Here is a 23,203-nt window from a genome sequence, read left to right on the forward strand (position 1 = left end):
GGTGACTTTGGTGCTGAATCCGGTGGGACCCCCTTCCCCACACTCAACCCTGGTCAGGGCTCTGTGCCTCAGTTTCCCCGTGGGTGTGTTTTGTCCTTGATCCTGGATGTTCTAAACTGGAAGACCAGGTGGGGTGAGAACACCGAGTGGGCGGGAACCAGCACCTCCCCAGGTCCCCACCCCATCCCTCTTTCCCCGCCCACCTTGAACGCAGAGCCTGAGAGAAGAAAGAGATGGGGAGAGGAGAAAGGCGTGAGAGACGGAGGGAGGGGCTGCCTGGAGCAGCGTGGGGAAGTTGAGAAGGTTCGCAGAGGAGGGCCGGGATGCGTGGACACGAAGGCGGGCCCAGCTCCCCCCGGGAAGCTCTTCCGAGACTTGCTGAGGCCGTCTGCACCTCCTCCCGGACTGAGCTGGGGGCTGAGCTCTGGACTGCAACCCAGGGACCATCGCTCCGCCTGTAGCCCATCTCCAGCCGCCGTGATTTATGGCTGGGCCAGGCCCGTCGACCTTGGACGGATAACTAATGACGGGTCAATAACGCTACAGAAAAAGTGAACGGGTGAGGGGAGGAGGGACGAGGGCCATTAGCCGGCCCATCCCCTGCCTGCCGGCATCTCCCCTCTCATCCTGGTGCCTTTCACTGCAGTCCCCTTGCTGGGGGCTTCCCAAGGGCCTCCTGACAGGTCTGAGAGGTGATGGTTAACACCGCTGCAATGGGGGTGGGGGTTGGGGTAGAGGCGGGACCAGAACACATTGGAGAGACCCAAAATGGGTCACAGGAAGGTGAAGGAGACAGGTGGGGGTGGTGGGGGTTCCTGGGAACACACGCCATTTCCATTCTCATATTGGGAAGCCAGCATTGATTGAGGGGGGAGGGAGCAGTCCCTGCCGGTGGAAGGCAGGGTACCCTCGCAGAGGAACCCTGGTGCCCCCACCCCCCTCTACCAGGCTCCCTCCCCAGGCCCCTCTCTCTGGTGTCCTCTGCCTCCCCCCACCCCAAGCTACCTGAGGTCAGTGTTTACTGTAGTCTTTGGGGGCCACCTCATTTCTGTGCCTGCTTGTATGTGGGTTGTACAAGGCACTGGCTGGGGTCTCAGTTCCTGTATCATCTGGTTTCTACTGGGAGTGGACCACTCCTCCTGTCAGGAGTGCCAGCCTCCCTCCCCCTGTTTGAGGTCACCTGGGTCATCCCCTGGGCCCCTCCACTTTCAACACTGCAGGAACCCAGAGTTGGGGGTAGGGAAGCAGCTTTCTCAAAGCCTGCCTCCGTTTACTCTACCTCGGTGTCAGCAGCCAGGTGTCCATGTGAATGCCTTTCTGTCTGCCATCCCCATTTTGCAGATGAAGAAGTTTGAGCTGAGAGAAGCCAGGGAGGAGCTGAGACTGGAAATCAATCATAGCCTCTACTCTGTCCCACCTTCCCCCGGGGCCTGGGCTTCTCCCGCTCTCTGCTCCTCCTTAACTCCTGCCCAAATCTGCCTGCAAAGGAGACACCCAATGAGAGGGCCACCGAGGCAAGGGCATTCCGCCCCCAGGTTAGACACAGGGTAACAGAAAAGTCTTGGAGGAAGAGTGGGGCAGTGACAGTGGGATAGGGGAAGATATTCGGTCCTGCAGGTACCCTTCTTGGTGGGGTCAATGGGTGCCCCGTGAGTATGTATGTGGATTCATATGTGCACATGTATTCATGAATACAGTTATTCATTCAACAAACAGGTACTGAGTGGCTACCATGTGTCAGGCCCTGGGCATGTAGGGGCAACACTGGGAGCTTGCGAGTGCTGTATTCTAGCAAGGGGCGCGTGCACAGGATAGGTATGTCTGAGGGCTCTGGTGGTAGGGTGCGGACTCACTGCAGAATCGAAGTGGACTTGGGCGCTGGCAGATGCGAGGCAGCAATTCTCACTTTGTGGATGGAGACATGGAATCTTCCCCCGTCTCCTCAACCCCCATTCCACTTCCAGCCTCTCACATACCCCCCCGTCCCAAACCAAACTCACCAGCTCCTCTCCCAAACCTACTCCTGCTGGCCTGTCTTACTAGCTCAGCCTGGAAACCTCAGGATCCAGGATGGGCAACATAATCTTCAAGGCCTGGTGCAAAATGAAAACAAGGAGATTCTTAATAAAAAATTAGAATTTCAAGACAGAGACAGTAGAATGTACAATCAGGCATGGGGCTCGTGTAAGTGCAGGGTCCTGTTAAGTCAGCCTGCCTGGTGCCTCCTGCCCGCTTACTCTCCCGTTCATTGACTTCCTGATCCTCTCCTTTCCTTTCTATGTCTTAGGCTAGCCCAGGCCTCACGGGTCTCTCAGGTGGACCAGCTCCACCCTCCTCGATTGCCTACTGGCTTCCAGCCTCCCAGTCCTGGTCTGTCTGAGAAGTCTCATTCCCACCACACTCACCCAATGCCATTCACCTGGATTCCTGCCCTCTTAGACTTCTTGTCTTCAAACACTCCCTACATTTCCCCGTTTCCATACCTTTTGTTCAGAATTCAGTTCCTCTGAAAAATTCACTCTTCCTTTAGCCACCTCCTCCAGGAAGACTGTCCTGATTTTCCAGTTGTAAATCTTATATCACAAACTATTTGGGTCAAAGTACATAGCAACCTTCTGCCTTCACTCACAGCCATTGGTCTGCCCCCTCCCATAAACTTAAGATTCTAGAAGACCGGGATGGTGTTACGTTCATCATTATAACTGCCCCAGCACCTAACTGACAGGCACATGATAGGGACTCAGTCAATACTTGTTGATGCAGCTGTGGGCATCTTTTACACGTGTGTGGGTGTTTAGACACCCTGAATTGTGTGCATAGAGCAGTGTGTAGGGCTTGTGTTCATGTGCAAGCATTTCTGCTTATAGGTATACATATTTCCATATCTATGCATGAGCAATCATGTTAGGCGCATACATGTGTATGGACATAGTGGTTTCTGTAGGCATGTGTAAGAATTGAAGGTACACGGGTGTGCACGGTGGTGTGTGCATGGATTTACATTGGCGGGTGTATACCCAGGTCTGGTGGCAGATGTATGTGTGTGCGTGACACAAAAGGATGTGTGCATGGTCCTATGAGGTCAGGGTTGTGCCTGAACAAGTGCTGCAGATGCACCGTACAAGGACATAGGCGCCTGGCGCGTGTGCAGGCCATGTGTGTGCACAGCTGCATGTCCTGGCCACAGGCAGGCCAGATGCCCGGTGAGCCCCCTGCGGCCGCTGAGCGCAGGGCTTTGTTCCTCCACCGAGGAGGGCCGCGTGGTTTCACGGCTCCTCGGTCTGGGCGTCTTGGGCCCCGCCGTGATTGGCGGCCCGGCGGCAGCGGCTGGGCTCCCTCCCGGGCGGGCGGAGCAGGATCGGCTCCCGTTACTGGCACGGAATGGGGGTGGGGGGGCGCCAGGCCATCCATCTTCTGTTATTACAGCGTAATGGGGCTGCTCGGGCGCCCGCTCATTTGTCATCGGCCTCGTTCGCTGATAACGGGCATTTGTCATCACTTTCCTCTGCGCCAATGTCATCAGCGCGGCTGACAGCGGGAGGGGGGGCGTGCATGAGCACAGGCGCGCACACGTGCACATGGGCCTGCTGGACACATGCTCGCGCACACACACACATGCACGCGGAACCTGAGAGACACGCCGATCCTGGGGGACACATGTCCCTATGCAGGGATCAAGGTTCCCTGGAGAGGACACACATGCAGACACACACTCACAACAGCCTCATCTGTCAAGAAGATATTCCCAGCTGGAGATCCTCTTCCCCAGTGGAAGAGCTGTATGTAGGGGGGGCAGGGGGGAGGATGTTCCTGGTTAATGGCAGCTTGTATGCAGGTGGCCCTCTGCCAGCTCCGTGTGCACACGTGTGACATCAGCCACCAAAATTTACTGCGCTCCCCACAGGCTGTACAGGCCTGAATGTGACTGTGTGTTCCATTGGCAGCACAGGGACAGCCAAAGAGTCACAATCAGGCCAGGCGCGGTGACTCACTCACGCCTGTAATCTTAGCATTTTGGGAGGCTGAGGCAGGCAGATCACGAGGTCAGGAGTTTGAGACCAGCCTGGCCAACATAGTGAAGCTCTGTCTCTACTAAAAATACAAAAAAAATTAGCTGGGCTTGGTGGTGTGCGCCTGTAATCCCAGGTACTTGGGAGGCTGAGGCAGGAGAATCGTGTGAACCTGGGAGGCCGAGGTTGCAGTGAACTGAGATCACACCATTGCACTCCAGCCCAGGGGACAGTACGAGACTCTCATCTCAAAAAAAAAGAGTCACAATCAGGGCTCCCAGGACTCTCAGATACAAGGATGTTGGTGGAGTCTGCGTGGCTGGCTGGGGGGTGGTGATGAGGTGGGGGCATGATGGGTGCTGGGTGGTGGGTGGTGGGATGACTGATCCCCACAATGCCTTCCTCCCAACCTTCCAGAGACAGTGTGGCATGGGAGTCACTCTTCCATTCCTGGCCCCATTCAGGCTCTGAGCCTAGGCTGATCTGCAGCAAGAGGGACTTAGGAAAGACTCCAGAAAGAACTTCCTGCCTGGAAGGGGTGTGAGGCAGATTGGGACAGGGTAACACTGGTAGTCCAGGGAAGCTTGGAAGGGAAGGAACCTCTCCCACTTGTCTGTGTCCTGTGCCCTCTAGGCTGGGTTGGGGCCCGCCCACTTGGGGCACGGATATGTCTTTCTGATCCACATTCACTTCAGGATTGCAGAGCGGACTCCATTAGCACTTATTAGAGAGAGACACCCGCCCCCACCTCTCTGGTTCCTGATTGTTTGGCACATATTATGTGCTCAATAAATAGCTGTGGAATGAATAAATGATTGAAGACAGAGTGTATGGCGGAGGTGGGAGGTCCTCCTAGTCCCTCCCAGAATGGCCGCCAGTCCCTGATGGCCAAGATCTCATCTCACGCCCTCTCCCTAACTCCCCTTTTCACTCCTGCAGTCCCCCAAATTCCCCTTCTCCCCCAGCCTCTCCCTCCTGGGCTGAGGGGGAGGGCTGTGGGGAAGTTCCCCTGGTGGAGCAGGGCTTGCTTGTTCCTTGTAAATGAAGACCATAATTAACATTAAATTAAGGTAATACAAATGAAGGCAACATAGAGGCTGACAAGATGAGCGTTTGGGGAGGCAGTGGGGAGAAGTGATTCATATTTTTAATTTACTGTATGGATGGGCCGTGTGGCTGGGGAGCGGGCGGCTCGCATGGAGGGGGTGTCGCCCCGCGATGTTTGCTGGGCTCCAAGTGAGCACACAATGACTATTAAACTCAACTGTCCATATAATGGGACAGACTCGACATGACGCCCACCGGAGCACCAGGAACCTGGCTGGCCAAGCTGTAAATCCTGACCACACCGCGCCTGCCTGCCCACCTGCCTGCCTAGCCAGCCTGTCCCAGGCCCAGGGCAGGACAGATGCAATCCCCACGGAGCCTGAGAGGGGTCTTGGACCTGGGGAATCGAGGGGGCCAAGAGGGTCTGGGTTCTGCCCCAGAGTTGGGGGACACAGCAAAGTCAGATGCTGAACGTGCTGGGGTGAGAGGGGCCCTGGCATCCCAACCTCAGCGCAGCGCCTTGATGCCAGGATGGGGCTGGAGCTTGGGGCCCCCCCAACATGGTCCATTCCAGGAATTGAACAGAAGACAATGATGTCCCATCCCAAAAAGGGGAATTAGTCATTGTTGTCACTATCATTATCATCATCACCACTCACATTTGCCAAGCACCACCCCCGAGCACTTTTTCTTTTCTTCTTTTTTTTTTTTTTTTTTTTTTGAGAGAGGATCTCACTCTGTCGCCCAGGCTGGAGTGCAGTGACATGATCACGGCTCACTGCAGCTTCCACCTTCCTGGGCTCAGGTGATCCTCCCATCTCAGCCTCCCGAGTAGCCGGGACTACAGATACACACCACCAGACCCAGCTAATTTTTGTATTTTTTTGTACAGACAGGTTCTTATTTTGTTGACCAGGCTGGTCTGGAACTCCTGGGCTCAAGCAATCTGTCTGCCTTGGCCTCCAACGTGCTGCTGGGATTGCAAGGCATGAGCCACTGCGCACAGGCCCCCTCACCCCCCAGAACTTCTAATCCATTCACCTCTCCCGGCATTCCCACGGCCATCCTATGAAGATATTATCTCTGTTTTACACATGTATAAACTGAAGCTGAGAGATGGGGAGTAACTTGTTCACAAAGCTTGTAAGTGTCCACTGCCTTATGTTGAAAGAGTAAACCTCAGAGCCTGGGACAGCCCCTGGATCCGGTAAACTCTGTGCAAGGAATGGAGGCCAGCATCCCAGGCAGCCCTCATCCATGGGACCCTGAGGCCTTAGACACGGAGCTCTCCGGGGACTTGGGGTGTGTGTGTCCACATCCACCCTCACTCCGGCCAGAAGAAAGGTGCCACCAACTCCCAGGCAGGCAAGGAGGGATTCCTGCTTACTCACTCTGCAAACGGGGCTGAAAGATGCTCATCCCTGGGATGAGAGACGCAAGTGTAATTTAGGTTTTGATATTATGAAAGTCTCGCTGCTCTAAAACAGCAGGGCACTCGGTGCCTCATTAATAAAGGATAAACTCGGAGTCTATTTACAAGGCGCTTTTTGGGGTTATTTACTCTACAATATACATATGTAATGTTGCGCATACTTACCGCTAGGTATGACTCTTCCTTCCAGCCTGGGCTTCCACCCTGGGAATGGGGTCCCTGAGGGGTGGAGAGAGTCGCTGGGGAAGAGCGGGGATGCTGAAAGGCCATCCCTGGGAGTAGAGAGGCTCCATGGGAAATGACAGGCCCCATGGAGGGATGGGAGTCACAGAACTGTAGAGCTGGAAGTAGAAAGGGCAGAGGGCGCACCCCATCTGCATCCTCTCCTGCCAGCTACCCTTCCTGAAGCCACTTGTGCTCGCCTGCCCTGCTGTCTCCAAGGCCAGTACCTTAAAGGTACTACAATGACCACGTATCCATAAACATTGACACAAAAGAGATGCAGCCCACGGGCTCCATGCCCCTGCTGGCATTCAAAGCTGTCTCTCCAACACCCTTCTCTCTGTGCCAGGCTGGAACTCCTGGACTCAAGTGACCTGCCCTCCTGGGTCCTCCCAACATGCTGGGATTGCAAGCATGAGCCACTGCGCCCGGCCCCCTGATGATTTTTTTTTTTTCCCCAGAGAGTCTCACTCTGTTGCCCAGGCTCGAGCGAAGTGGCACGATCTCGGCTCACCGAAACCTCCTACTCCCGGGTTCAAGAGATTCTCCTGCCTCAGCCTCCGAGGTAGCTGGGATTACAGGCACATGTCACCACGCCCAGCTAATTTTTTTGTATTTTTAGTAGACCACGTTGGCTAGGCTGGTCTTGAACTCCTGACCTCAGGTGATCTGCACTCCCAAAGTGTTGGGATTACAGGCGTGAGCCACTGTGCCCCAGCCCCTGAGCACTTCTAATCCATTCACCTCTTCCGGTGTACTCATGACCATCCTATGAAGAAGATATTATCCCTATATCCCCATGGCAGCCTCCCTCACCAGAGCCCTGCCCTGACCAGATCATGCCCACGCTGGGAAGAGCTTCCTCAGCTTCTGAAAGGAGGCCCCTGCTGCAATTCCTATCAACAAGTATGTCCTGTGCAACTACTGTGCACCCAATCCTACGCCACCCTTGTTACAGCCCTGCCACCCCCTCCTCCCATTCTGTGCCCAACAAAGCTTGCAGTTGTTGAGGTCTTTTTCACACCAAGGTGTGAGGTCTCTCTCCCAGCTCCTTGTGGCCTCAGCTGCCCTGCACCCCCCTTCCCTTGTGGCTCCCACCTTGGCCTGCTCTGTTCACTTGGCATGCAGTGTTGCAGTGAAAATCCAGGCAGCTATCTCTTGTCGGGGAGTTCTGTTCTCAACCCCACTCTTATAAATGAGGGAACACTTCGAGGTTAGGGGACACACCCAGGTTCTCAACCCCACTCATAAATGAGGGAACACTTTGAGGTTAGGGGACACACCCAGGTCATACAGCCAGGAGCATGCCACTTGGGGCTTTAACCCAGATTAGGGTTCTCACCTCCATAAGTCTCCTGGGCCTCCACGGCCTGTCCCGGCCCCTCTGCTTACCATGGGCCCCAACCAGCCCATGATCTCCAAACAGGTGCATGGATTTCCTCTCACTGATGGATCCATTTACTCATGGAGTCGCCAAACATCCACCACCTGCAGCTTTGGGCCTGGGCATACGGTGTGGGTGTGTGTAGGCATGTGGGGGAAGGGAGGCCTCGCCTTGGTCAGAGACCCCATTTCATTCACAGGGGAGCTTGAAGTTAAGGATGCCCACTCACCCTCCAGCTTGTGAACTGCAAGCTTTTCTTTCTGCACCTGTCAGCTCCTGTGATGAGGAGCATGTGGCCCAGGGACCAGTCTGGGCGTGGTGATGTGGCATGTGTGTGATGGGTGGGAGTGAGGCAATGTTAGGGTACCCCCGTTCCCCGGCCCCGCCTGGCCAGTTTGGACCAAGGAGACATCTGGTGGCTGTGAGGAGATCTGCAGCCTTGCTGCAGGGAGCCCTGGGTGAAGGTATCGGGATCTGTCGAGTCCCCTGGGAGCCCCTGGGGGCCCAGAAGGACATCATCACCCTTGGGGTAGAGCTCATGGCTGCTCCTAGGCCTCAGGGTCTGGGACTCGGTGGGAGAAGAGCCTGTGCTCATGTATCCTTCCCAGCCCCAAAGCTAGAGGGAGAGCTGACCTGGAGGGTGCTGGACAGGGAGGATGGCAAGCAGGAGGACCCATCCATCATTGTTGGTGAACAATGAGCCGTCACCACCCTAATTAAAGATGTAATTACAGCAAATACATTCTGGGCTGCGAATGAGTGACGGATGGCAGGAAGGCACCTTGTGGCCCACAGCCAGGAGACACTGCTCCCCTAACACTCCCCTCTCCAAGCTGGGGAACCCTTACCTCAGCATCCCTCCAAGCAGATTATAGGGTGCCCTGGTGCCTCCAAAGAGGAAGGACTGAGGCTGGACCTGGGGGCTGGTCAGGGGCTGGGGTCTGGGGCCTGGCTGGAGAAGTGAGAGTGGGAAGGAGGCCGTGCAGCTGGGGTGAGAGGGCCTGGGCTGATGCCTGGGTCTCAGCCAGGAAGAAGTGGGTGTTTCTGTGTGAGCATAAGAGAGCGCTAGGTGTGATTTCAAGGCACTCATGCTTGGGGGTAAGTGGACCCTTGCCAAGGCCTGGGGTGGGGGTGTCTAAGAGCCAGGCCTGGAGGACTCAGCCTGCAGACCAGTAACCATAACAAGGCTCTGGTGTGCCAGACTGGCTTTTTTTTCTGGCCTAGGCTTCAGAGACTCTCCTGAGGGCTGATTTGTCCTTAGCTGGGGGTCAGGATACAGGGCAAGGATCTGGCCACCTGGAGGGAGGAGAGACGGGCTCCTATGGCCGACCTGGCTTCTGCTGCTCTCCCCTTCAGCAGGGCAGGCCTCCAGCCACCCCTTGCTCCACAGCTCCAGCCTGGGACCACATCTAAAGTTGCAGGCATTGGTTGTCCTTGGGAGGCCTGGGGCTTGGGACACCTCTTCCTCTCCTGAGGATCCCAAGGCCTGTTTGGCCTGGGGCCCCCACTCCCACTTACCCTCAGGGAACAGGAAACACTGAGCATACAGTCAGGTCACTCTGAAGCCAGCCGGCACTATGACCACTCCAGGGCCAAGGCATGAAAACCTGCCCCTTGGGAGCTTGGTGGCCTCAGCCTCTTAGCCCTACCCGCTGTGGTGGCCCCTGGCCAGGTCCTTTGGAGTGTGTGGGCCAACCCCACTGGGGAGAGGGATGGGTGGGGAACGGTGGGAGCCCAGGCAGGCAGGCAGACGGGCGGGAGGAAGGCCCTTGACAGCAGGACAAATGCTTGTAATTTTATAACCAATCGCAGCGTGTCCATGGGGGGCCGTTTGTGCCTCCACTCAGGACCAATCAGCCTGACAGAGCTATGAGTCCGCCTGAGTGAATGTGAACAGCTCACCCCACTACTTACTGCAATCTCATTACCCGGCCAACTCAAGACTGGCCAGAGCTGTGGGGCTGCAGGGAAGGGGGAGCCACCCAAGCCGAGTAGAGCCAGGCCAGAGCCAGGGTGGGCCTGGGGCCAAGAGGGCAAGGTGGGCGGGCCTTGTAGACCCAGCAGCTCAGAGGAAGGGGGAGGAAGGAGTCAGAATCTCAGGAAACAACAAACAGTAAACATCGACTGGGTGCGGAGCATTTAGGATCCAGAGAGAGCCTAAGCCCCTGCCCTCAAGGGGCTCGCAATCTCCTCAGGGCAGATGGAAGATTACAGATAGATAGGCCTTGGGGAAAGGGCGGCTTAAGATGGAAGTGTTCAAAGTACAAAAAGGAGGCTGAAGGCAAGGTGAGGGACAGAGTTCTAGAGCCAGGCTGGTACTGGGCAAGGGGCTGGAGGGCAAGAGTAGGTGAGAGAGGGAACGGGAACCAGAGACAGCTCGGGAGTGCATGTAGAGCCCGGGCAGAGAGAGACAGGGGCTGGGGAGAGAAATGCCCACCCACGGGAGGGAGAAGGGGGCAGCCAGGGGAGGGTTGGGCTGGCCAGTGGTGGATATTAAAGAATGGCCTTGCTGGATCTGGATATCTGGCTCTGGGGATGGCTATGTGCCCATTAGTCTCCCTAATTGTCAAAAATCTAATTTAGTGTCTGGAGCCCGGGCTGGCCTCGGGTTAAGTGGAGGGAGGCAGGCCTAGTCATAAATCTGCCCTCACGGGCTGATGCTAATTCTGCAGTTAACTGAGGGGTGAGGTGGGCGCAAGATGGGACAGGCAGGGCTCTGGAGAGGGCGTGTCCCTGCATGCCAGCCCCCATGTGTTAGGTCATAGCCAGGCTCTCCTCTCTTGCAGGGGGCTCATTTGGAGCGCCCAGGGGAAGCGCCTCACATTCAACATGAGCTCAGGGACAGGAGTCGCTCAAGGGTCTGCACGGCCGGGATTGTAAAACTGTCAGCCCCCTCTCCTCCTCTCCTCCCGGACCCATTCAGGGTCTACGTGGGCTGTGCTCTTGTTAAACGACCAGGGACTGTCCCTCACGGGTGGGAAAGGCACATTTCCTCCATGAAATCATGAGCGTTTGTTGAGGAAAGGAGCATGGGGATTCACACTATGTGAACAAGTGACTGGTCATCCAGTGACTGTTAGGGATGGCCCCAATGATGAGGACCAGGTGACATTCACCTGAGCTGCTTGGGGAGTCATGCCCCATTCCTTAGTAGGGAGAGCACACTCCCCATTGGGCTGCCCAGCCTCTCATTCCCTGGGCCCAGGCTCACGAGGTGCCTGGGAGTCTGGCCAGCCCCTGAGGACCGCATGCAGCCTGAGGTGGTGCTGGTGGTGGTGGGGGTTCCAGCCTGGGTTTGGTAATGACCTTGCTCCCCTCAGAGTTGCTAATTGAAAGCAAGGGGTGTAGTAGGCGCAGCGGGAGGGTGGGGACCGAGAAGGTTCCCTGAGAGGCTCTGCTTCCATGGGGGGAGGAAAACAATTTCTCCCGGCTTCAGCTCCATCTCACCAGGCACCCACTTGGCCTCTCCTGCTGCTAACGAAGTGCCTTTAATTAGCAGCCTAATAAAATGCTGTTAATTGGCAAGAGCCAATCAGGAAGAAGAGAGGTCTCCTCCCCTTAGTCATTGCTGATGGTGGCACAGCTATAGATTTAAAGTGGGGAGGGATTCCTGGCCCAGCCTGGCAGTAGGAAACCACGGCTATAGGGTTGAGACTTCCCAGGGCAGGCCCTAGACCCCACCCTTCCTGGGGAAGAGATCTATAACACAGTTTGAGGGTGAGGTCCACAAACTGTTAGGCTCAGCCTCTGCTCAGGAGCCCAGCTGGTGAGGAACATTAACTGAGCAGGTACCAGTGGCCCCACAGTGGCTCCTCTGACACCTCCCTCCTTTCCTTCTCTCTCTTGGGTGCTGCCTGCCCTTAGTTGTTAGGGAGGATTCTTCAGTGTAGTTTTGGGCAATGTGCGTCCCTTTTCTTGCTCCTCAGTTTCCTCATCTGCCAAGGGTTGGGTGGACCTGATGCTCTGACATTCTTCCAGCTCTAGTAGGGAGGGTTCTGCACAGCGGTCCTGATGTTGACCACAGTCTGAGATTGCTCATGGCCAGTGGTCAGTCCAGACAAGACAATGAGACTACAAGGCTGATGGAAGCCAGGGAGCCTTGGTCATGTGGAAGGGTTATTAATACAAAAAGCCCATAGATCTAAAAGAAGGATGGGTCAATTTTGACAAGGATCCTGTTTGTGACACTAGAGAGGGGAGGGGAACAGGGCCAACGGGGAGAGAGAGTCCTATTCCGCCACTGCCTGCAACCTTGTGCCTCTCTAGGTTTGGCTGAAGGAGGGAAGGGGGGTTTAGGGGGGTTTCACTCAGGAACTGCAATATCATATCCCACATAGTCAAGGGTGCCTTCATTCTTACAGCTTGTTGGAGTCCCTCTGGAAATTGCTCCCAGATGTGAGCTTGCTTGCCTATAAACTGATCAAATGGGATGTAGGGGAAACTCAAGTCTTTTCACCACTGAGGGGCAGAGAAAAATTTAAATTCTGCATTCAGGTTGGGCTGTGGTTGGCTAAGGTGACCAATTCACAAATGAGACATGACTTTGGCTTTAATTTAACTCAACATGGAACAGTAGGCGTAAGCCAGAGACCCCACACTCATCCACAGCGTCCAGCCCTGCTTTCTCTCAATCTTGTTTTCTCATGTCAGATTATCTGCAAAGGTATTCTATCTCCGCACTCCCTCAGTCTGTATACTGAAAAGTGTATTGTCCTTTTGGATGTTGGGGCAAGGAGACAAGACGCTTAGAAAATTCACTTTAATCTTATATTTGTAATTTACTTTTTTTCTGAACAGTTAAAAAAAAACCAAGACACACTCTATTATCATGATCCTAGGTTGTGAACATATTGGTACACTGACTACACATCACCATAACATAATCACAAAAGTCAAAGCAGTCAGTACTTAAGAGTCTAGAGAACAAAGAGCTGAACCAGCTGAAAGCTCTCGGGGAAGCTCATGTGTTGCTAGGCCTGTCCCATCGTTGGAGTGCACTGGCCATCCCTCAGATTTGTCTGGGCTGGCCTGAGTGGTCACTGCTTTGAGAAAGCTGTTAAGTTTCCTTGGTGCCCAGAGGGCTAACATCCTAGTTGGCCTTTTCCTTCAGTGTCCAAGAAGGGGAAGGTTTAGGAGGGGAGGTAACACTTTAAAATACGACTTGCTGCACTGATCCTTAACAAAACACACACACAACCAATCAGGAGCTAAGAGCGCCAGCTGTGCTGGTTGGAAAGCACATATTTTAGATGTCATCTGCCTCCAGGACTTTTTAGATCACAGGTACTCAACTTCCAACAGAAGGGGCTTCTAAAGATCAATGCATTAAGTTCCACCTGAAACCAGGCAGCCATCATCATGCTCTTTTGATTTCTCTTCAGCTCCAAGGATTCTGACACTACAGATTAGCTAAAGGCAAAGAAGTGAAACTCAGTTTTATTCCCCTAAGAAATGGCTCTTTCTGACACTATGTTGACATTGTGGTTAAAGGAGGTCTGGTCTGTTGGTGACCAACTGCATGGAGGAAGACCAGGGAGGTTGCACCCTAAGCCTCAGGGCTGCACTAATCTGGGTTGGACTGCTCTGCTTCAGACTGGAGGGTGTTGCCATCTAAGGCAAAAGGGAGATGCTGAGAAGGTCAACAGTACAAAGGTATCTAGTCCAATTATGGGAAAGAAAAAAATTGCCCTGATTATTTCCAGTATTCTCCACCCCTCCCACCTTTGTTTCCCCACACAATCAAGTGCTAAGTAAGGAGTAGACCAACTACAGCTGTTCAGACCAATGGTACCAGGAGCCGGCAAGGGAAGAGTGCATTTTTTTTTCTCTGTAGCTTTAGACTGTACAGAAGAAAAATAAAAAAGGATTGTTCTTACTCAAGCAAAAAAACCAGAATGATGTAGGGGTCTCACAGTCTTTTCTAGTTCAGAAACAAGTTATGAGGGCCAGACTTTATTACTTGTCAATAGAGATCCAAAGAGTCCCTGTCTCTGAAGTTAGGAGACACCAGAAAGAATTTTGCCAAGTGACATGTACAAATGGCCTTCCATCCATGATTCACATCCTTTCAAATTGCACACCAAGTTAAAGGATGTTCTCAGCAGTGAAATACACACACGTGCAGCAAGGCATGCTGGCCTTGTCCAAGCAGCCCAGGTGTGCACCAAAAAGTCACGTGTCTGTACCTCCTCATCTGCCTTCGAAGGGGTTTCAGCCTGTCTTTAAGAAAGGTTTCCTTTAGGCCCTACATTGGAAAGTAAATTTTGGTGAGAAGAGACTAATCTACAATGGGGACACCTTCAGCTCTGTTTCTACCACTCCTTGGAATGTGCTGAGACTTTGTCTCTCTTTTCGTTTTAAAAAGGTCAAACTTTACATTTATTCTAGCTCAGTTGGGGATTAGTGATAATCAATTCCCACTGAAATCATGCAGAGATGGTAAGTGGGGTTTACCTTCTCTGGAAATGAACTTTCACTTACCCGATTATTTCTTCTACAATGAACTGGTAAATAACCCCCAGAGCTGAGAAATGTGAACCATTCAAGTTTTTCAGACCACTTAACTTCATTCCCATTTCCATCAGCAGCAGAGAGGACAACTTGGAGAATATCCTCAACTGGGCTAATGGCTCCACACCTGCAGGGTTCGCCCCAATCTCCTTTGTGATGTACTGGACATGTTTCAAAACAGTCTTAGAAACAATATTCCTTCAACTGAACCTAGATTGGAGAGCAAAACCCTGGGCACCAATAAACATTCAACAGCTTCCACTTTGTAATAGCAGCATATGACAGAAGGGCTGGTAAAATTATGGCTATTGGGCAATATTTTGAGACAGCTCGAAACCCATGCCTTTTAAATGTCTGACCTGTGTGTTTTTCAGGGCTGACAGCCCTCTACCTTCATCTATAGCAAAATCCTCACCCAATCAAAAAGCCGTTAATAGTCAACACAATAGATGACAAACCCTGACAGTGGCCAAGTAGAAAACATTTCTCTGTAGCATTTGGGTAGCTGGGAAGGGAATTACATTGAGAAAATATTTCCTAGGCTATGATGTATCATTATACTGGGAAGTATTTTCTGAATATAACCTTGAACTAAAAGCTTAGAAATACTCATAAAGCAGGAAAGGTAGAATGCATATGCATAAACTGACTCAATATGTAGTAACAACATTCAGTGTGGGTACACCTTGGGAAGAGGATACCTTCTTGCCTGGGGAGACCAGCTGGGTGCACATTAATAGTATTCTGTGTGCTCCCAGGTTGGTGTGGCACAGGTACCCTTGCACCTGAAGCCCACTAGCTTGGCAGCTCACACAGCTGCCTTCCGAGTGACTGGGTTTGCCTGACTCTTGCCGAGGTCCAGCCGTTTATGCTGTTCACCAATCACCACAGACATTTTATTGGCTGGGGAGAGTGAAGAGCAAAATAAGGTCAGGAGGAGGAAGAAAAGGCAGTTTTTGCCCCATTAATAAACCCTGTATGCCAAACTTCACCCTGATCCTCTCTCTTAGGCAGCTTTGCCCTTCTGCAAATACTGGGTGTGGGAGAAGCAGAAGGAAGGTTCTGCAATACAAGGTTGATATGGTGAGATCAATTTTTGAGAGATTATATTTAACTGGCCAAAACAAAACAACAAAAAAAACCAAAAACAGTGTTTTCTCCTGACCATCTCTCTTAAGCTACCTTGATCACGGTCTTGGCAAAGATACAGGCACCTGGGTATTCACAGGCCCTGATGAGGAAATCGGAGATGGAAACCATTACGCGGAATGCACCAAGCGATTGGCTCTGGCCATTTCAAATCTTTCTGTAGGCTGAGCCTTACCAGTGATTTAAGATGAAGTACAATGCTTTTTATTACACACCTAATTGTTAATGAGAGGAAATGCAATCAGCAACTCCTTTCCACACGCTACATGGAATCAAGGAGACTGCTGAGTCCAGAAAAGATGCAGCCATTGACGGAGCCCAGGAAACTTCTCCCCACCCCCTCCGCCTGCCCTCATCGCCAATCCTCCTCTTGGGTGTGGGGAAGAAAGACAGAGGAGTTGCAAATATGATGAGAGTATCATGTCTGAGAATCCACTGTTGCCACAGGGTTACGTGCAGCAAAGGCCTGGGGCTGAAATCTTCACTGAACAGCATTTAACTCTTCCAAGTGTTGCATTTTCTGGCTGATCTGGCTCATGCTAGAGGAGGACACTCTCTTCATACACTTTCTTCTCAGGTGAAGCAGACAGAGAAAAAAGGTTGAAGGGTCGTAGGGGAGTAGATGGGAAGAGGAACAGAAACAGAGAAGGCAGGCAGGAGGCCCAAATCTTCCAGTGTATACATTCTTGTGTTTTCTTTTTCTTGCCCCAGAGGCTATACAGAGGGAGCTCTGTCTCCTCCTAAGCATATTGGGGCTGGGCTGCTCTGGCCAGGTGCTTGGCATTCCAGCAGTTAACAGGGAGACACTGGGCACTGTCTGGCTTGAAGCTGCATCCCCCATCCCCTAGAAGTGGGTCTCTCCCAGCAGGCTATACAGGGAAACTAGTTCTTCTGCTTAATGGCAAAGCAAGAGAGATTCTGGCAAAACACTAAATACATTTATAAGTCATCTTTGTCTGGAACCAATGGGAAAAAACTAGGTGCAGAGGTGAAAGGAGGAGAGGAGGGGAGGTTTAAAAGTTCCAATCATTCACAAAAGATAGAAGACATCTTCTGATAGCAGCACTGAAGCAGTCAGCTGTGCTAAGTAGACCGTCCTGGGCCGACTGCAGACCAACTGTGTCCCAACAGGAGTCTCAAAGCCCTGCTCCTCGGCTAGTCCGGGGAAACTGGGCAGTAGTTTGATTGTTACTGTTGTTGCTCATCCTGGTATTGGCAGATACGTTAAATACCGCAACTTTAATGGGTCCTGTGTGAAAACAGAGCAAATAGTCATTAGCCCCTTTTTCGATATTTCTTACTTGCTTGAAGAGAAAAGAGCATTCACTTAGCTGCCAATGCGGAAAAGGCTTAGGGATCCTTCCTAATGCCTGCTCTCTGCCTATGCCACGCAGGAGCTTCTGTCAAAAGTGACCTGGCCTGATGGGGAAGTTATACTAAAGGCAGGGCTTGCCGACATGCTCAGGGCTGTGGTGTTCAAGCAGAGTGACTCTGATGTCTTGAGGCTGAGATGGTTGGCACAGCTTTCACCTGCCCTGTAGAATGGCAGGGCAGGGATGGGGGATGGTCTGTGGGCCCTGCCTTTTGAGTGGCCGTGAGCATGGCAGTGCTACTAACAGAAGTGGGGAATCAAGGAAAGCTGGCCTGGCTGTGTGGCTGCAGAGTATCAGCAGTGTAAAGGAGGGGACAGTGTAGTTGAGGATGTGAGCACTAGAAGTGCTCTTGCTATCTTCAAGGACAGCTGTGTAGATGGCAGCTGGAAATGTGGCCTGGAGATTAAGGCAGAGGCTTGGACTGGAGACAGAAATTTGAGTCTTCTACAATGAGATGAGATCTGAAGCCTTGGGAATAGAGAAGGCAGCCTAAGAAGGAACTTAGATAAGGAAGAAAAGCCAGAGGCAGGCCGGACATGGTGGCTCACACCTGTAATCCCAGTAACTTTGGGAGGCCAAGGGAGGTGGATCACTTGAGCTCAGGAGTTCGAGACCAGCCTGGGCAACATGGTGAAACCCCGTCTCTCCAAAAAAAAAAAAAAAATACAAAAAATTAGCTGGGCATGGTGTTTTGTGCCTGCGGTACTCAGGAGGCTGAGGCAGGAGAATCACTTGAGCCTGGGAGGTGGAGGTTGCAGTGAGCTGACATTGTGCCACTGCACTCCAGCTTGGGTGACAGGAATGAAACCCTGTCTCAAGAAATAAAATAAAATAAAATAAAATAAAAATAATAAGAAAAGCCAGAAACAGACTCTTAGGAGTGAGGGGGAAGGAGGCACAAATAAACAGAGAGTCAGGAAGAATATTAAAAATGGCAAAGTAACACAGAAGTCTAAGGAAGAGAAAATTTTGGGCAAAAGGAGGGGGTAGGTATATGGAGATAGCAATATTAATACTCATGACCAGTTTTTCCTGAGGGCATATTATGTATTCGGCACTGTGCTAAGCACTAGGAATTTTCCATACAGTATCTCCATGCAGCCTTCACAGGGCTCCGTGAGGTGAGTGCTGCCCCTCATGTTACTCATCAAGAAATTCAGGCTCTGGGAAGTTACTTGTCTAAGGGCACACAGCCTATGCGACTTGGCTGAGGAACGACGAACCGTGTCCTTTGTGAGAGAAAGAGGCGCTGAGGCAAGCCCAGTTGGGTGTGAATCACTGCCCTCAGCGGAACACTGCAAAGAGAGATGCAGAAACGTGTAGCGAACATGAACTTCTGCCATGAGAACTGAGGCACACGTGGCAAATCCTAAAGACAGCAACGCTCCTCAGCAGCTAGGGCAGCCATCTCAAACTGGCAACAACCTAGTGTATTCGAACTGGTTAGAACAGCAGGTATGACCTGAATATACCACAATATGTATGGACCACCTGGGTATTTTAGGATCTTCCCCTGCCTGAGAGAGAGGCTGGACACTTGAGTGGGAGGACATGTGGAGTTCTCACCAACGTCAGAGGTCAAAAGACAGGTCCTCTTTTTGGAGGGTTGAGGAATGGGGATAGGGATATAAAAGCTACTTTTTATATTCCTTTTAAAATCTGCCCTTTTATTTATATGTCAGTGTGAACTTTCACCAAGAGATGTTTCCATTCATACATTAGACATCAGAGTGTTTACTTGGCTTGAAAGGTCTCTATTGTAGGTATTGTTTGATCTGGGAACTTAAACATCACAGGCCTTTGGGTCATTACAGTACTTAGTTTTCAAACTGATTCGAATCTCATTTTATTTTCATAATAGTACTACTGGATAACTAGGGCAGGAATGACTAGGCTTACCACACAAGTAGGACCCTAGAATCATCTAGAACTGAGGCTGGCTACCTTGGTGAAAGGCACTGTCCACACTGTGGCAGCTTCAGCCCTGTCTCACATTGTCTGCTTCCTCAGCTTTACAGGAGTTGGTGACCCAAATGGCAGGAGAAAGCTCCATGAACTAGCAACACCTTACAGCTAATATCCCGTCTCCTACCCACAGTGTTATGTACATAATAGATTTTGATACCTGGGCAAGTAATGAGGTCAGTGTATGGTTATTTATCTGGAGATGTAGGTGTATGTTCGAGAAGGGGAACGGGGGGGTTCAGCCTGGGCAGCTGGATCATTTAGGAAGTCCCAGATGAGGATTGTGTCATCATGTGAACTACTGACAATCTGGAATTCATCAAACTGGAGTCGAAAAACTCTTCCGGAATGCTCCTAAAGAAGTAGAAACAAAAAGGGTAGGAACTTGAACTACTCAAAATCAATAGGACACAAATTCAGCAACATGTCAAAAGGAATCTATGGAAAGGCTATGGTTTGCTGTTAATTTTCCACCATTAAGTTGTTTTTTAAAATGAAGAGGCTGGGCGCAGTGGCTCACACCTGTAATCCCGGCACTTTGGGAGCCTGAAGCGGGCAGATCACGAGGTCAGGAGATTGAGACCATCCTGGCTAACACGGTGAAACCCCATCTCTACTAAAAATACAGAAAATTAGCTGGGCTGGTGGCAGGTGCCTATAGTCCCAGCTACTTGGGAGGCTGAGGCAGGAGAACTGCTTGAACCTGGGAGGCGGAGGTTGCAGTGAGCCGAGATCACGCCACTGCACTCCAGCCTGGGCAACAGAGTGAGACTCTGTCTAAATAAATAAATAAATAAATAAATAATTAAAAAAATAGAGAAAATTTACTTTGGCTAAAGGCAGCATGGAAAAGTCAAATACTAGGCAGCTGTAAACAAAGTAATACTCTTTGGCCAAGACATGCTAAATAGCATGCTATTAATAGTTTCTCATGGCCAACCCTTTTTGGCTTGTATGAGAGCATTCCTTACTACCTCCCTGGTTTTCATCTTCTAAGTTCCTTCTACAATCAGAGGTCAAAGATTGGTGAGCAATAAGAAGCAGTATGCTGATAAATGTTTATCAACCAAACTTTGCTACTTTGTAAAACCATCGGTAGACTTCCACTGCATTAAAAACTCCTACCATGGCCAATTATAAGCTAGTCATAGTCAACCAGCTTGCAAAATTCATGAATATCTAATAGTTGGCTCTCATAAGTGAGTATGAGCCTGTTCTAGCACACCACTGGCAGTTACCACCCTGATGAAGATGTAGAATGTTCCCAGCATACTGGAAAACAATCTCACACCCCTTACTAAACAACGTTACCTCCGCTTCAATTTTATCATCATCATCTTTATCACCATCATCATTTTTTTTTTTTTTTTTTGAGACAGAGTCTCGCTCTGTCGCCCATGCTGGAGTGCAGTGGTGCCATCTCGGCTCACCGCAAGCTCTGCCTCCTGGGTTCACGCCATTCTCCTGCCTCAGCCTCCTGAGTAGCTGGGACTACAGGCGCCCGGCACCACACTCGGCTAGTTTTTTGTATTTTTAGTAGAGACAGGGTTTCATCGTGTTAGCCAGGATGGTTTGGATCTCCTGACCTTGTGATCCACCCGCCTCTGCCTCCCAAAGTGCTGGGATTACAGGCGTCATCATCATCTTTTTTTTTAGAGACAGGGTCTCGCTTTGTCGCCTAGCCTAGAATGTGGTAATGTGATCATAGCTCACTGTAACCTCAAACTCCTGGGCTCAAGTGATTTTCCTGCTTAAGCCTCCCAAGTAGTGAGGACTATAGGCGCATGCCACCACACCTGGCTTTTTTTTTTTTGTAGAGATCAGGTCTTTTTGTTGCCCAGGCTGGTCTTGAACTCATGGACTCAAGCAGTCCTTCTGCCTTGGCCTCCCAAAGCTCTGAGATTATAGGTGTGGGCCACTGTGCCTGGCCCAATGTTGTTATTACTTTGTTTAGTCTCTTATTGAATTTCATATAAATATAATCATATAGTATGTATTCTTTTGTGCCTGGCTTTTTTTTTTTTTTGAGACAGAGTCTCGCTCTGTCGCCCAGGCTGGAGTGCAGTGGTGCAATCTTGGCTCACTGCAACCTCCACCTCCTGGGTTCAAGCGATTCTCCTGCCTCAGCCTCCCGAGTACCTGGGATTACAGGTACGTGCCACCACACCCAGCTAATTTTTTTTTATTTAGTAGAGACAGGGTTTCACCATGTTGGCCAGGATGGTCTCAATCTCCTGACCTCGTGATCTGTCCACCTCGGCCTCCCAAAGTGTTGGAATTACAGGCCTTAGCTACTGTGCCCGGCCATGCCTGGTTTTTTTTTTTTTGGAGATGGAGTCTTGCTCTGTCGCTCAGGCTGGAGTGCAGTGGTGCTATCTCGGCTCACTGCAACTTCTGCCTCCCAGGTTCAAGCGATTCTCCTGCCTCAGCCTCCCAAGTAGCTGGGACTACAGGCACCCCCCGCCATGCTTGGCTAATTTTTTGTATTTCAGTAAAGACGGGATTCCACCGTGTTGCCCAGGCTGGTCTCCAACTGCTGAGCTCAGGCAATCTGCCGGCCTCAGCCTTCCAAAGTGCTGGGATTACAGGCATGAGCCACCAAGCCCAGCTCATGCCTGGCTTCTTTTAGTCAACATTATAAGATTCTTCCATGTTGCTGCATGTAAAACAGTAGTTCATTCTTTTTTATTACTGGTTGATATTCCACTGTATGAATATACTACAATCCATCTATTCTCTTGTTGGCGGACATAGGGGCTGATTATAGTTTATGGCTATTATAAAACAAAGCTGCTAGGAACATTTACGTACGTGTCTTTTGCTGAATATATGCACCCATTTCAACTAGGAGTATACTTGCTGGGCCATGGGGTAGGTGTATGTTTGGCTTTAGAAGATACTATGAAACAATTTTTTAAAAGTCATGCCAATTTATACTCACACCAACAGTTTATCAGAGTTTGTTACTCCACATCTTCACCAAAAATTGATATTGCCAATCTTTTACATTTATTTTGTAGGTTTGTAGTAGTATTTTATTATAATTTTAATTTGCATTTTTCTTTATGAAGTTGAGGAAAAGCCTCTCTATCCCTTGTTTGCTGAGAGTTTTTATCATGAATGGGTGTTGGATTTTGTCAAATGCTTTTACTGCATCCATTGATATAAGCATGTGATTTGTCTTCTATAGCCCCCGATGTGGTAGATTACACTGACTGATTTCTGAATGCTGAACCAGCCTTGCATACCTGGCATAAATCTCACTTGGTCAGTGTATAATTCTTTTCATACATTGTTGGATTTAATTTGCTAATATTTTGTCAAGGAATTGTTTTTAAATTTCAGAGTTACTACATTTTATTGGCACATTATTACATTTTAAAATATTTTAGAAATCATGAAATTGCTAAACATAAGGGCAATAATAAGGCCATACATGGCTGGGTGCAGTGGCTCATGCCTATAATCCCAGATCTTTGGGAGGTTGAGGCAGGCGGATCATGAGGTCCAGAATTCGAGACCAGCCTGGCCAACAAGGAGAAACCCAGTCTCTACTAAAAATACAAAAATCAGCTGAGCATGGTGGCAGGCACCTGTAATCCCAGCTACTCGGGAGGCTGTGGCAGGAGAACAGCTTGCACCCAGGAGGCGGAGGTTGCAGTAAGCCAAGATTGCGCCATTGTACTACTCCAGCCTGGGTAACAAGAGTGAGACTCTGTCTCAAAAAAAAAAAAAAAAAGAAAAGAAAAAGAAAAACCATATATTTACTTATTTATTTTGAGACAGAGTTTCGTTCTTGTCACCCAGGCTAGAAATGGTGCGATCTTGGCTCACTGCAATCTCCGCCTCCTGGGTTCAAGCATGAATCATATAGTTTAAAATACAGATGCTCCTCAGATTACAATGGGTTACATCCTGATGAAGCTGTTGTAAATGAAATTATCCTAAGCTGAAAATGCATTTGATCTGCCTAACCTATTGAACTTCATAGCTTAGCCATTATTAGTCTGTATTTTTCTTTTCCTATATTGTGTTTGTCTGGTTTTGGTTTTAGGGTAATGCTTCATAGGATGAGTTAGCAAGTTATTCATTCTATTTTTATCTTATAGAA

At 50.6% G+C, this 23,203-nt stretch overlaps 1 protein-coding gene across 9 annotated transcripts in view; it reads right to left on the minus strand.

Moving 5' to 3' along the window:
- Nucleotides 1-12,848: 12,848 nt before the first annotated feature.
- The window catches only part of BTRC (beta-transducin repeat containing E3 ubiquitin protein ligase), a 214,060-nt gene continuing 203,705 nt past the window's right edge, over nt 12,849-23,203 (minus strand). For 8 of the 9 annotated variants that reach the window (XM_063627685.1, XM_063627709.1, XM_063627702.1 and 5 more), the window contains 2 exons: nt 19,253-19,446; nt 12,849-17,003 (listed from right to left, as the gene is read on the minus strand). In XM_063627685.1, the coding sequence (XP_063483755.1) occupies nt 19,285-19,446 (162 nt within the window). In that variant the 3' untranslated portion in view covers nt 12,849-17,003; nt 19,253-19,284. Of the gene's footprint in view, nt 17,004-18,777; nt 19,447-23,203 lie in introns of those variants that run through there. The other variant, XM_055251423.2, reaches the window with a different exon arrangement.

Source organism: Symphalangus syndactylus, chromosome 2 (genome assembly GCF_028878055.3).
Source record: "Symphalangus syndactylus isolate Jambi chromosome 2, NHGRI_mSymSyn1-v2.1_pri, whole genome shotgun sequence".
NCBI lineage: Eukaryota > Metazoa > Chordata > Mammalia > Primates > Hylobatidae > Symphalangus > Symphalangus syndactylus.